Genomic DNA, 13,852 nt, shown 5'->3' with positions numbered 1-13,852 from the left:
TATATTGAAAATGTCTTCGCAAAGTCTTTGCTTTTGACAACATTTTTTGATTTTCAGCAGAGAGCGTAGTAACTTTATGATTTCTGCGGTGTTTTTTAAATCCTCAATCTTTGTACTCGTCAACGAGGGACTCCAGAGACTCTATATTCTCCATCAGTATCAAATTCTAAACCGATACAAGCATGTCTACCTAGCCTGGTCGCAAAAAAGAAGCTGTCTGCTGCATTTTTAGTAAATAGCTTTTGCAGGCTGATATCGAAATTCGGCCAAATCGGTCAAACGACGCGCCCACAGTACAACATAATCTGAGATCACCTCTGTTTTGAAAAACAAAAAGAATGTAGTTTTCCGCTCGTTGCTTGTCAATCACAACAGATGTAACGATAAAAATTGGCATTTTTATTCTAGAGGTGGTCCTGCTCGCACTTGGGCAAAAAGAGGAAAAAATCGATCGTGCCTGTTCGATATTATAAAATATTTCAATTTCATTCTTTTGCAAAAAGTTTGCAACACTCTAAATGAAGCTTTAGAGACTCTGTAAAGTCTACGTATTAATTATTAGTATCAAATGGGAATCGTTCTAGATACTTTTGTCAGTCCATCCGTCCGTTTTTTTCTTAATTGCTTCGGTAAATGTACTTCTAATTCTATTCCAAAAAAATGAAAAAACCATCCACGCCCATCCAATATTGTAGAGTATGAAAATTTAGTTTTTTCCCTGTTTTGAATTACTTTTAGCATAACAATAACAGATTTGGTCGTAGCCGAACATAAGTTTCTTCCTTGTTTTTCTTACATCGTTCTATTGTTAAGTGAAAATGTTAAGTAATATTATATGAACTTTGACGCATAACGTAAAAAGTATAATATTTATGACAATTCTTGATGTTTTGTCAAAGGTATAGTTAGCTAAAGACAAAAGTTAGGCTCATGTGTGGACAGCAATGGGAGCAATTTCCAAATAAAGTAAAAAGCATTATGATGGAGCATGCCCTACTGCAAAAGAATTCATGCAACGGTTTCTCAAAATGTGGCATTATATGAGAATTAGTCGAAAATTGGCTCGATCCGAACCATTTTTAATAGTTTTTGTCCTTGGGCCAAAACACGACGATGTACCAAATTTCATCAAAATAAGTAAAAAGTTGCACCCTGTACGTTGCACACAATAAAGAAGACGGACAGAAGGACAGACAAGCTGAAAGCACTTCCTGAATCGGTATAATAAAAAGTGTCAAGTCCTTCTGGATATTGCATACATCCGCCAAGCATAATTTGCTTATGTACGACATGTGGTGTAGGGTACAAAGGAAAGACAATGAGAACATGAAGAAATTTCAATTTTATTTCTTTTGACCTACAGTTCGTATAGAACAGGTAGGTAAATCTTTTTAAGCTCAAGGTTATTTATGCGAAACAGAAATGCTTTCAAATGTGAGAATAATTATTGGAATTTTTACATATTTCATGGAAATTCGTTGTTTATTTATTTGTTTACATATTTGCGTGTTCTCCTTATTGCTCACTGTCCAAGTCTTGTGGCATGTTAAGACTGCTACGTTACATGCTGCAGTAGCTTAGTCGCATTTCTTGCAAATTTTAATCCACATACGGACCTAAGTCGATTTGTGAATTGATAGTTACTGGTACCCCTCACACGCCCTGCGCATAGGCGGTATCGGCCGGTTATTAATCTCGTTTGTTACGTTAGCTTTTAATTAAATATAGTATTAAAATTGGATTTGTGGACTCGTCAATTATACGAACTTGATAATCATTTTGGTGCACTTTGAATCTGTGACTGAAAATGGTGACGGAATTTCGCTCTCTCATCAAAAACAAAAAAAACTTTCTGGCGGATTCATCATCATAACCTATCTGCCAAAGTGCATTTTTTGAAATAAATTCGTAAAATTTTCTGCGAAGTTTTGCTGATAGAGTCTTTGCTGCCGTTATCTGGATGTTACGAAAATATTGGCAAAGTTAATATACCTCTAACGCCTATATTCCATGAAAATTTAAATATACTGCACCAAACTTATTTCTGCGAACCATTAACTACAAACAATTCCTTATAAGAAATATATTTACGATCGTTTTGAATAGTCGTGTGATGTATTTAATCCATATATAATGGTTTAAGAAAGTCGTATGTGTTGTAAGCTACGATGTTCTTGCATATTAATAATATATGGCCCACAAGTTTTTAAATATAGCGATCAAAAATTCGGATTTCTCTTGGACCCCTTCTTATAGAACGATCCATCAGTCCTTCAATAACCACGGGTGCAATTAGTTGGACACATTTTCGCTCATGACATTGAAAGTCAAACATCTGAGTGATATCTGTAAGGATTTTGGGTGTTTACCCGGCCTATTCCGTATGTCACTGTTAATTTCTAAGTTGAGTAGAGGGCATTAAGCAAGAAAGCTTTAGCTTTATAGCACAAACAGACGCACAGACATGGCTAAATCAAGACTACAGATATTTCAGACAGTAAAATATATGCACGACCGCAAAGCCTGAACGCTACTGCATTGTTTTGTACCCTATACCCATTGTGGAGCAAGATTGTATTAAGCTTTAGGGAATGTGTGCATCACCGGGTCTTGAGATAGACGCAGAATCAATTCTAAGACTGTTCGTTGGTCTGCCCACGTTCTTTCTCGTGTTTACCCAAATGCCGCAATTTTTAAAATATTTGGACGATATTTGGTACACTGACATGTTCGGACCCACGAACGAACGCTAATGAAAATGATGAGGACTGGACCATTTCTCCGACCACTTTCCCTGTAACGTCTTACTTTGTATGAATAACAGCATGGTGATGGACCGTAGGGCCCACTAAAGAGTTTTACTAGTTTTACCACGAGTTCATTTTTTCTGAAAACGAGTTATTTCAGCGCTCTTCCAGACAAGGAATCAAAGCTAACCTTTAATTAGAATATGTCCTTTCCCTATTCCTGAGTAAGACACTATTACTTTACAGCTTGCCTCTTGAAAAAAAAAAAAAGAAAAAGTAAAAAGTGACGAGTTGCCAAATTAAATTAAACGTACGTTTTGTTTACAAACTCATATGTGCGCTTGTGCATGACTGCTAGCATATACGTGCGCTTTACTACGCTTCCTCTCTCCCTACCCACAACAATCAGAAAATGGAAAATTATTTTTTCCAAAAAAAAAGAAAAAAATAATTTCAGATGGAAATACACAGGCTCCTCATACATATATAGGGCGATGAACCATTTTACTAATTAAAAATGCGTATACTGAAAATATGTGAAAATATATATGTGGGAATATGTATAATATATATAAATAACATATGAGCAGAATAGGTGCCTGTATAAGAAGCTTTTCAACGTTAATAAGAAGACGTCTCTACTAAAACACAACACTCAAGGCAAAAATAATAAATCTATGCGTACATATATCGCCTCTTATAGGAGTATATGATAAATAGATATTCAGGTCTTTTCTTATAGGGGCCAACAGCTTTCTCTTCTTCTTTCGAGATTATCGTATTTTTTTCTATGCTCAAATGTTTTAATTTGTTAAAATATATCGTTTACTCATGGAACACTATAAATCTTTCAGCAAAAAATTCCTCCTTTACCATGCTTCGCATTTGTACCAAAACGATTTTGATGAGCATTTTTACTTCCATCTCATAGTTACTTGACGAATGCGCTATCAAAACGCTTTTGCATTTTGTTGAAACCATTTTTACCAACAGATGGAACCATTGCAGTTAATGGCGACCAGCGATTCCAGCGCTTTCCTGTGTTTCTTTTTTCGACAAATTTGAAGGATTATCCTTCATAGCTTCAACATAAAAACGCGAAAAACAGTCGAATTATCGGCGTTTATTAGGCATGGCACTGTACCTTTCTAGTTAAGCGTCGCTTCCGTTTTGGCGTTTTGTAAGAGACAAATTAAGGAGGGTGCCACCTCAAATGCTAGAAGTAGAGCACGCGGGAGCAAGAAATTTACAATATGTTGCATCTCAAAAGTCTCAAAAGTTAGTGCGTTGTATGTATATTACCTCCGGCAAAAAACCCGACTTCAAAAATTTTCGTTGAAGTAACTTTTATACCCTCTCTCACTTGTGGCACAACGGTAGCTTTAGTTAGTACAGATGTATGCAAGAGTCAGAAAGAGTTGAGACACACCTTTTATTACACCAATTGGTTTACCGAATCGATTTAAACTTGTCTGTCCGTCTGTCAGCCTTCTGTTTAGTCTACAAACCGCACTTTCCAAGATATTTTGATGAAGTTTGATACACCGACGCGTTTTGGCCCAAGGACGAATACTACTTTTCCACCACTTCCCATATATGGCCTTATATTCAAAAATCTGTATACGAACAAATGTGTTAAGTGAAGTCGAATAGGTTATTTAGTGGTGTGCCAAGTGGTATAGGGCTTTTAGTTGTTTTTTGTAATGAATCTTTTAATGAATTTTTATTAATTGCTGAGACTTGATATTGTTCTATGGTTTTATTGAAGAATATTTTGACATCAAGAACAGAACCTTCTACAAAATTTTAATTCATGATATAAGAAAAAGGAAAAGTCTGCCCCTTTGCTACTAAAGGGTGGTTTCAAGGCTCGGTTAAAATGATTTTTAAATTTCGCCTAGCGAGTGGTAAGCCTGCTTGGGAAGCAAGTTTTCTGTTGCGGATAAGGTTACCGGCCCACGATTTCGCCAAGCCAGCTTCGCCAAGACATCACGTTAAGTAAGAAGGTATGCGTGCGCCTAAAGGTATTCCTATGCGTTACAAAAATTTTAAATACTTCCCAGCATTCCTTACAGAGTATGAACATAAAAGTGATATGCAAAAAACTTGAATCATCCTAATAGATCTATATGATGTGCTTATGAGAAGATGTCAAGATCCAAAAAATATATGTCTGCATTAATTTTAGAAATGCGCAGAGAGAAATGAAAAACAATTCTTTTGTTTTTGGAGATCTCTTTTTCTAAACACAGAGATCGTGAATATTACCGTCATTGCTGGTAAAAAGATCAGTTTGAATATATTTTGGTTAGTATTATAAAAGTGTTCGCATTTCATAATCATCACAGCACGCGTTAAAATCTTGATTTTCTTAAGTGTGTAAGCGAACCAACTAAAAAAAAAAAAAAATTATAAAAATATAAAAGCAAAATGGCGGAACAAAAGAAAGCTCCTCTTTTAAAGAAAGAGGAAGATTATGTTAAAGCCTTAGAAGGGTAATTATAAAACGAATGGATTTTCAAAGCCACATTCCTATGATTCAAGTTGTATTATTTTACAATGGAAATAGTTTCATTAATCCCGAGGCGGATCAAGTGGCTTTGCTCTTGGATTACGATGGCACTTTGGCCCCATTAACTGAAGAGCTCTCAGTTATGCCTAAGGATACCGAAATCAATATAAAAAAATTGGCTGGCAATGAGAAAATTTTTATGTGTGTCTTCTCGGGACGTGAATTAGAAGCCATTAAGAATCACTTGAAATTCCCAAATGTTACGTATGCGGGCAATCACGGGCTGGAAGTGGAATATCCGTCCGGAAAGAAATTCAAGATTGAAATGCCCGAAGAACTATTGGAAAAGCATAATAAATTAGTAGAAGAATTGAAAGAAAAAGTAATTTATATTTTTCCTTATTGTTATTCGAAAAATGAAAAAATTAATTTTCATTTTCATTTTTTCTATATTTGTAGGTAGTGTGCTCTGGAGCTTGGGTGGAAGATAAGAAAATATCTGTTACTTATCATTATAAAGGAGTTAACGACAAATTGAAAGCCAAATTGATAGAGACTGCTAAAGGTCTGATTCAAGGTCACGGTTTTCAATTGATCGAAACCCCCTATGCCTTGGAAGGCAAACCACGTGTTAACTGGGACAAGGGTAAGTGAAATTAAAAATAAAATCAAAAAAAAAAAAAAACACCTCTTATGAGTGGCAACTTAAAAGCAATAACTATATTTTTTTGACAAGCGCAAAAAAAATATAACACATTTACGAGTATATATACCAAAAAGCAAAAAAATTTGAAAAAAAATTTTAGTTAGGAGAAGGCATGAAAAAAATCTCGGAAATTTCTTTTTCGGGACTTTCCTATCCTCCAATCATAAATAAGTGATAGAAAGCAACTCATTTGAGATTGGAAGAGAAAAAAAGAGAAAGAGAAAGACTATACCGTAATGCCTTACTTGTCAACCCAATAAAAATGATTTTGTTAGACTTTTGCGTAGGCGTTTGGCTTAAAGACCAGTCAAAAAGTAAAAATATATACTTAAAAATATAAGAAAAAAAATTTAAAAGAAATAAAAAAAAATGCGACAATCATTCGTTGTCATAAAAAAACTGACTTGATATATAAACTTGAATGAGTGGATATGAAACGAAACGCTCATTTCTCTTACACACATATACATATATATATATATATATATATATAACGTGAAATATATAATGAAATTAAAAGAATTTTCTTTAATAACCTCTGGCCGATGATTAATATTATAATCTTTAAAATGGTATTAAATTTTAACAATTTTTGAAATTATAAACACTTACATAAGGAACAACAACAGTCTGCGCGCACTTAATGCTGCAGGCATGGCTGCGGTTGCCAAGTAAATATATCAGAGTGTTTACGTTACAAAACCAAAGAAATTTAGAAGTACGCTAAGCGAAGGAATCGTCAATTGCGATAAGATAGACGACTTTAGCCCAACATTATCGCTTGCGTAAACGTTTACAGGTAGTGTTTCGTCTTGATGGTGTCACAATTTTACTTCCTTCTTTTGAGACTATCTCGGAAGATCTAAATACTCTTCAAATCTGCTTGAATACATCAGCAATCAGAAATATTTGCAAATTTTTAAAAAATTCGCCTTAAATTATGGAAATTTAATATACGATTCGCGAATAATTGGACATTTAGCGAGCAAATTCTATATAACTTACATACTTTATAATGTTACCAATGCTATGTGAATATTGAATAATTATTCTGCTATCCCAGGACCTAATCATTTTTTGAACCAATGCTTGCTAGCATACTCGAACTAAGAGGTGAGGGAGTGCGACAGACCGCCACGAGCGATATAACTTCTAGACCTTCTGGTGAAATAGACAACTATTTTCATGGAAGCATTGTTGTAGCTGGCAAAAGAACAGTGATAATGAGATTTGAGGACTAATGGCGGGCCCCGCGGCCTCTTATGCATTCAGCAATTTATTTTTATATCCGCCCGCAGAGGTATACGTGCACAAATTCATTTTGTACTCATCACTAGAGGATTCGATTTCCATTAGGGCGCCCTCAGACATCCTGCATATTCAGTTTGTCACTTTAGTTTGTCACCCAAAAATTTAAATGGGAAACTGGAAGTTTTTTCATTTCTTCAACACAAACTTTTTAAGATTTGTTCACAAAGCCTGAAAAGCTAAAACAAACATAAAAGTCACAAAGATTTCACATTTAGATCAGATATTTACCCGAACGGTAAATCTGCTCAACAACAGTTACGGATTTTCCTTGAAAAATTTCGAGCACCGAACGAAATTAAGAAAAGCCTGCATAAGAAAAAAACAAATGTAAGTAAAATTGAAACGAAAAACTGGATAAAGATTGAATGAATGGAAAATAACCTAAATGAAAGATTAGTCAATATTTGCATTCCACCAATGATGAAATCATTTTAAATATGATTCCAACTGGTTGAGTCTTTACAACCACAACGAATCATGGCCACATCTTTGTAATTAATTAAGAAAAATATTTACTAGAGTTTGTGGCGACCTGTGTATATATTCTTGAAGCAACGCATAAATAGGAGCAATAGCGGGTTGATACAACAAAGCTTCGCTTGCTTTCCCAGGCTCGAGGAATAAATTTACTTTATAAATATGTATATACATATACATAAATATATGATCTCCCCCATATATCGGAACACCAACAAAGACCCATGGCGTCAACACGCATAACTTTTTTGGGGATTTAATATAATATGAGGATTTTTTTTTGAAAAATTTCTTAGTCAATTTTCGATGTTCATATTTTCTGTTCACATATCTTTTAAATTTGTCAGTTAACGGTAACTTCAGTATCTGCAAATATTACAGAACAGTCAGTCAACTTGACAAAACAAACAGTCCAGTATTGAAAATGCGTTCATAATGAATTATTTGCTGGCAAAAAGTCTATACCTCCTGGAAAAATCAAGCGTACGAGTTTTTCTTAAGTGTTATTATATTGGTATTAGTGTCGACCCATAGAAAATAATATTTCACAGTTATTTGATTATTATATTAAAATTTGAGAAAATGAAAAAAAAGAAAATGCTCCTCAGCAATTAAAGATGCCAACGTATTCTCCAAAGTAGAAAGAAAAAAAACATAAATTTTTTGTAAGAAAATCTGAAATGAAATGTTGGTGCCGTCTGAAAATAAACATGAAAAATGCAAAATTTATACACTTTCTCAAAACAATTCAAATTTATACGTGCGGATGAGTATAAACGCAGAGCTATTCAAACATATGAATATGCATATTATGTTTATATTTATATGTGTTAGAGATGTTTGTTTGTTGTGGCTTTTTTTAAACATATTTCTCAAAAAAAATATAGGGTATTTAATTCGCAAGATATTTATTTTTTTTTTTTTTTATACGTAAAGCGTACATATAAAATGACATCTTCAGAAATTCCTTCGGCGACATACGTGAACCGAAAGCAAAACTGAATTAAAATGATTCGGAAAATTTTATTTGCTACGATATATAATATGAAAATTAATGAATATAATATACTCCTGTTCTCCTTAATTAACCTCATTTTACTTCATTTTGATATTGAACTAATGCCTTTGACAAAGGATACGCACGCTGGCAAGGATCTTAATCACCTGAAGTAAATATTTAAATACTTCGGTCCAACTTTTTTTGTTATATTCAACCTTTAAACCACAATTTTTGAGATATGTTGATAACTCGTCTGTGTATGCTTATGCAGAGTATATTCACTTGTTGTTTCACGGTATTCGATGAAGATGTTCATTGCAAACACTAATTCATGACACATTACAACGAGTTTTAATGGTGGGTGAAATCTAACTCTTCAGTGGTAAATACCTCGAAACCTAAAATAGTGAGATTTCGTACCGTGGGTTTTTTTAGCGATATGCGAATTTAGATGGAAGGAAATGGATAGGCACCGGTGAACAAGTTGAAAATTTTGAATACTCTTTGAATGTTGAAGGACAGAGAGTTTTTTACACTTCCACGACTATATTGTTCTAATGTGTAAAGTACAGAATAACCTATGCTCTGATGACGTCTCAGGTAACGCAAATTATAATAACATATCGCCATATGTCAACAACTTAGTAAGATGTACTTTTGCCAATTTCCTAACAATAAAATGCCTTTTAAGTTTCTATAAAATAACCAGGAGCGGTAATCCACGGTTTTCAGCACACAGACTTAACTTTTTGCATTTCTCAAAGAGTGCGCAAATATTTATTCCCTCCGTAAACGAAAGTCTGTTTTGATCATAGTTGTTCATTCGTGGAACTATTTACCCACAGAACTGCGATCATTCTCTTATTCTCCGTCTGTGTACAAAAAAAAGAAGCCCATTGAACACAATCAAAGAAACTTGATTTGTTGTTATGCATCCATTGTTGACTTTGGACTTTGATTCATGTTATGTACCTTCTCAAGTAGTAAGTGCTATAGGTTGGATCTGTTAAGAAAACATTAGTATTACAAACGTTACTATATGGGTTTTTTAAATTAAGAAGAATATGTTCAATTATAGTATGGGCTTCTTATATTACTCAATGGTAATAGATAAAGCAAAAAAATAAGTAATAATATAATAATAAAATAATAAACTGGTTGCAGCGACGAGTTTTGGACTAAGGGCTATCGGATCAGAGAACGTTTTCGCCCCCTTCCCATACACCGCCCTATTTTGAATAACTGTAGAATGGTGTAAGATATTTATTGATGGACTGCGACCTACTAAAAAAGTTTGGTATAAATATTTACACAATAATTTCAATACGTTTTTCAACGCAACGATTAAAAAAAAAAAGAGTCGTTGCGAATTTTTAAAATGTGGACGTCACACACGTCGCAACAAATTGAATATAATATTCTTCATAGTTATAGGTGGTTTATCTCACAAATCTTCGATGGTGAATGTAAAAAGACCAAAATTATTATATTTTTTTTTATTTCCTGTATTCAAATCAAATGATGCGTATATTGTAAGGTATAATAAGACATACAGGCACTTAAAGAATTGTGTATAGGCGCACATATTTACACTTACGTTGTAGGCAAAATTATACTTTTACACAAATACACACTTATATATGTATATATATATTTACATATATGAAATATTTGGAATTTTTCACTTTGCTTAGTCAAAATATATACGCCAATGCGCATATAATTGTTGTTGCTGACTTTTCTTTAATATTTTTTGTGCGACCTTCACGGATACATATTTCTTCCAAATATTAAAATGAAACCTTTAGATGTTTATAATAGGTGCAAATTAATAATAGTATAATGAAAATTTCTTAAGGCATTCTTTTTTTTTGTCGTGTCAAAAAATCTGATCGAAACCGATGCCAAATCTACAGATACAAAATTAAGAAGATTAGTTGTTTTTCGAAAAAATAGATACAAAAAAAAATTATATACATATATGTATAGACAAAAACTCATGAGTACCGACAAAGAATGAAATAAAAAAATCAACTAGCATATAAATTTAAGAAATAGCTTTACAAATGCAAAAAAAAAAAAAGAAATAACAATAGCAAATAGGCAGATGAACAAATATTTTTTAACGTTAATTGTATTATTCGATAGAATCGAATATATTTCTTTTTAATCACTTTTAACTTTATTGAAATGCTTTTTTTTTTTTGTCATTTTAGGAGAAGGTGCCAAAATGATTTTGGAAAAACATTTCAATGCAGATTGGGCTAAAAATTTGAAAATTATTTATTGCGGTGACGATACTACCGACGAAGATGCCATGAAAATGCTCCATGGTATTGGTAAAACATTTAGAGTATCTGAGTTGCCTACATTGAAAACCTATGCCAATTATCAAATTAAAACCGTTGAAGAAGTCGGCTGGCTACTGAAAGCTGTTCAAGCCAATTATGAGAAAAAGAAGAAAAACTAATTTCTCATTACAAGTTTTCTTATATATATATATTCACATCAAAAAAATATTACATAGAGAAACTGAAATATTTTGTCACGAATGGACTTGAACTTCTTTGAGCTATTGAGTTAAATGTTCTAATCTATGTATAATAAATGGGTGCACAAATGTAAGTACATCGTTGATGTTCGAAAGGCTTTTAAATCAAAATGTTTTAATAACTTTTTCGTATATAATATTTTTGTAAACATACACGCATACTTGACAAATGGAGATAAGAATGTTGTGTTTCATGAGTTTATTGACAAGAAAAACAAAAAAATCTAATAATCGCAATACATGCGTATGTAATCGAATCAACTGTCGCTTTTATATTGAGTAAAATATTAAAATAAACTTTTTATGTACTAAAAATATATAAAAACATACCATTATTCAGAGCTAACGATTTTCCAGCCACGATTTAAGAACATCTCATATTTGCAAAATCCTCTCCTCAAATCGCCTAAAATGCGACTTTCGCGAATGTGTGGGCGCTACGAAAAGCTAGCATTATCAAAAACTGAAAATTCACTTTCAGAGAAAAACGTTAAATTTTGACAAAGTAATAAGAAAACTTGGTATCATTTTCAACAGGGCTGCCAATAGTTAAATATATCTGGTAATATTAAATGGTTGTAAATTTTCAAAGTGCTCGGGTAAGTAAAAAAAATCTTTAGATCTAAAAATTGTATGAAGTCTCAAATAGTAAAAATTTTAAATTTCAAATAAAAGCTTGTTTTTTATTCAGTACATAAGGCAAGCAATTCAGATTTTAGTTCAATTGTGGGCAACGTTTTCAATTCATTAAAATATAATTCGTAATATTAAATGGTTGTAAATTTCCAAAGCCGACAATTTCACTACGCTCGGGTAAGTAAAAAAAACTTTAGATCTAAAAATTGTGCAAAAGTATGAGGTCTCAATAGTCACAAAAAAAAAAGAAGGCAATCAATTCAGATTTTAGTCTTCCTAATTCATAAAGTGCCTTGCTTTTTCTTTTCCCAATATATTTTAAATCATAATAACAATCAGCTTCTTATTGGTATTTGTAAAAGCTAAACATCTAATTTTAACTACATAGGGCGAGGGTAAAATCAATTAGTTTTAATGGTTGCTCGAAATTCGCCTAATGGGAGCTATAAGAAACATTATCGCATGCAGTTTGTTCTTCTGATGAAACTTTTTTTTCTTCCGTGCATGTGATTTTAAATTAGGGATGCGGTGTGAAAAAGACAGACAACGTGATATATATATATTTTTGTTGTGATATTAGCAAAACTTTGCCGTTAGTCCTAGATAATTAAAGAATGTTGGTAACTTTCTTCTAATCGGTACAGAAATTGCAAAATGTAAACAAAGAAGAAGAAATATTATCATGCGTAGACAAGGAAGACAAGTCATCAGATGTTAAAAACTTCAAATATATTTCAAAGAAAATAAACAAATTACCAGAGTATGGATACTAAATTGGAGGTAAGTTAAATCAAATAATCTTAGGAACCAGGTTTGTTTATATAAGCGTTGACTTGTGCATGCAGATGATGGACGATTACTCGTCGCAGAGCCTGGAAGGTGATATGTCAATACCAGCAGGGACAAGCAGAACAAAAGCAACGATAGGCTCGCCAGACTTTAATACGTTGGATGAACCTATTAAAGAAACTATAGTAAGTCTTTTCATTAGTTAGTTAGTTATTTTAAAGGATTTGTTAACTCTTTTGGAAATTCTTATTGAAGTTACGTGATATACGAGCAGTCGGTATAAAATTTTCTCATGTTTTGTATCCCAAAGAAAAATCGACTTTACTTAAAGACTGTAAGTAAAATAAATCTGCCATTTTTGACATTAATAAAATAAATTTAGTGATGTCATGTGGTAGGGGATCTTTGGGGTCCCTTGGTGTTGTGTACTCTTATGGCAACAATGCTGCAGGGTTCTTCAGATCGTGAGTATGACGGAGGGCCGGAATTCGCACAGGTCTTTGTAATAGTATGGATAGGTGCTGCAGTGGTTACATTAAATTCTAAATTACTAGGCGGAAAAATGTAAGTTGATTTTATCCCGCAACAAAAACTTATAATATTTAATTATTCAATAATTTCTTCTAGTTCTTTCTTTCAATCTGTGTGCGTATTAGGTTATTGTCTGACGCCGGTAGCTTTAGCTTTGATTACATGTCGCCTTTTACTCTTATCACAGCAAACAAACCTTTTATTCGTTTTGCGTTTAATAACAACAACAATAGGTTTTTCTTGGGCCACTTACGGTAATCTTATTTATGCATTGCTGTAAACAGAGTAATATATCAGTTTCTACTTTAATATTATCTTTTAGCCTCCTTCATATTCTTAGGGGAAAGTCAACCACCCAATCGTAAGCCATTAGCCGTTTATCCCATGTTTTTGTTTTTCTTTATAATTTCTTGGTTGGTCATTTCACACAATCAATAATAGCGCAAATCGTGTTTTTTAATTAAATAAAAAAAAAAGCAAATCAAAGTATACTTTGAGCATGTCCAGTGTATCTAATTAGAGTAAATAAAAATATACAATTAAAAAAAAAGAAAACCTAATTTGTTTTTGTTTCCAAAAAAAAGTTGCTATA

The 13,852-nt window shown here is 32.8% G+C and overlaps 3 protein-coding genes across 6 annotated transcripts in view; 2 read left to right on the top strand and 1 right to left on the bottom strand.

The window, feature by feature from the left end:
- Positions 1-11,725, bottom strand: part of LOC119634180 (ras-related and estrogen-regulated growth inhibitor) — a 45,967-nt gene extending 34,242 nt beyond the window's left edge. Inside the window, exons 1-2 of one of the 4 annotated variants that reach the window (XM_038028191.1) lie at positions 11,635-11,725; positions 6,578-7,582 (exon numbers count right to left, since the gene is read on the bottom strand). In XM_038028191.1, the coding sequence (XP_037884119.1) occupies positions 6,578-6,621 (44 nt within the window). In that variant the 5' untranslated portion in view covers positions 6,622-7,582; positions 11,635-11,725. Of the gene's footprint in view, positions 1-6,577; positions 10,089-11,634 lie in introns of those variants that run through there. The other 3 variants (XM_038028192.1, XM_038028194.1, XM_038028198.1) reach the window with 3 other exon arrangements.
- Positions 5,033-11,621, top strand: LOC119634183 (trehalose-phosphate phosphatase B). The gene is made up of 4 exons (XM_038028202.1): positions 5,033-5,242; positions 5,317-5,641; positions 5,719-5,905; positions 10,970-11,621. Exons 1-4 carry the CDS (start codon positions 5,178-5,180, stop codon positions 11,221-11,223), a joined length of 831 nt encoding a protein of 276 aa, XP_037884130.1. The 5' UTR covers positions 5,033-5,177; the 3' UTR covers positions 11,224-11,621.
- An 870-nt stretch (positions 11,726-12,595) lies between the features above and the next one.
- On the top strand, positions 12,596-13,816 carry LOC119634184 (protein YIPF6). The gene is made up of 6 exons (XM_038028203.1): positions 12,596-12,720; positions 12,786-12,914; positions 12,985-13,063; positions 13,128-13,293; positions 13,357-13,514; positions 13,583-13,816. The coding sequence occupies exons 1-6, from the start codon at positions 12,703-12,705 to the stop codon at positions 13,696-13,698; spliced, it is 666 nt and encodes a 221-aa protein (XP_037884131.1). The 5' UTR covers positions 12,596-12,702; the 3' UTR covers positions 13,699-13,816.
- Positions 13,817-13,852: the final 36 nt, after the last annotated feature.

The sequence above is a fragment of the Glossina fuscipes genome, unplaced genomic scaffold (genome assembly GCF_014805625.2).
Source record: "Glossina fuscipes isolate IAEA_lab_2018 unplaced genomic scaffold, Yale_Gfus_2 2, whole genome shotgun sequence".
NCBI classification, from domain to species: Eukaryota; Metazoa; Arthropoda; class Insecta; order Diptera; family Glossinidae; genus Glossina; species Glossina fuscipes.
Note: the sequence above shows the minus strand (reverse complement) of the source record. Positions and strands in the feature narration are given on the sequence as shown.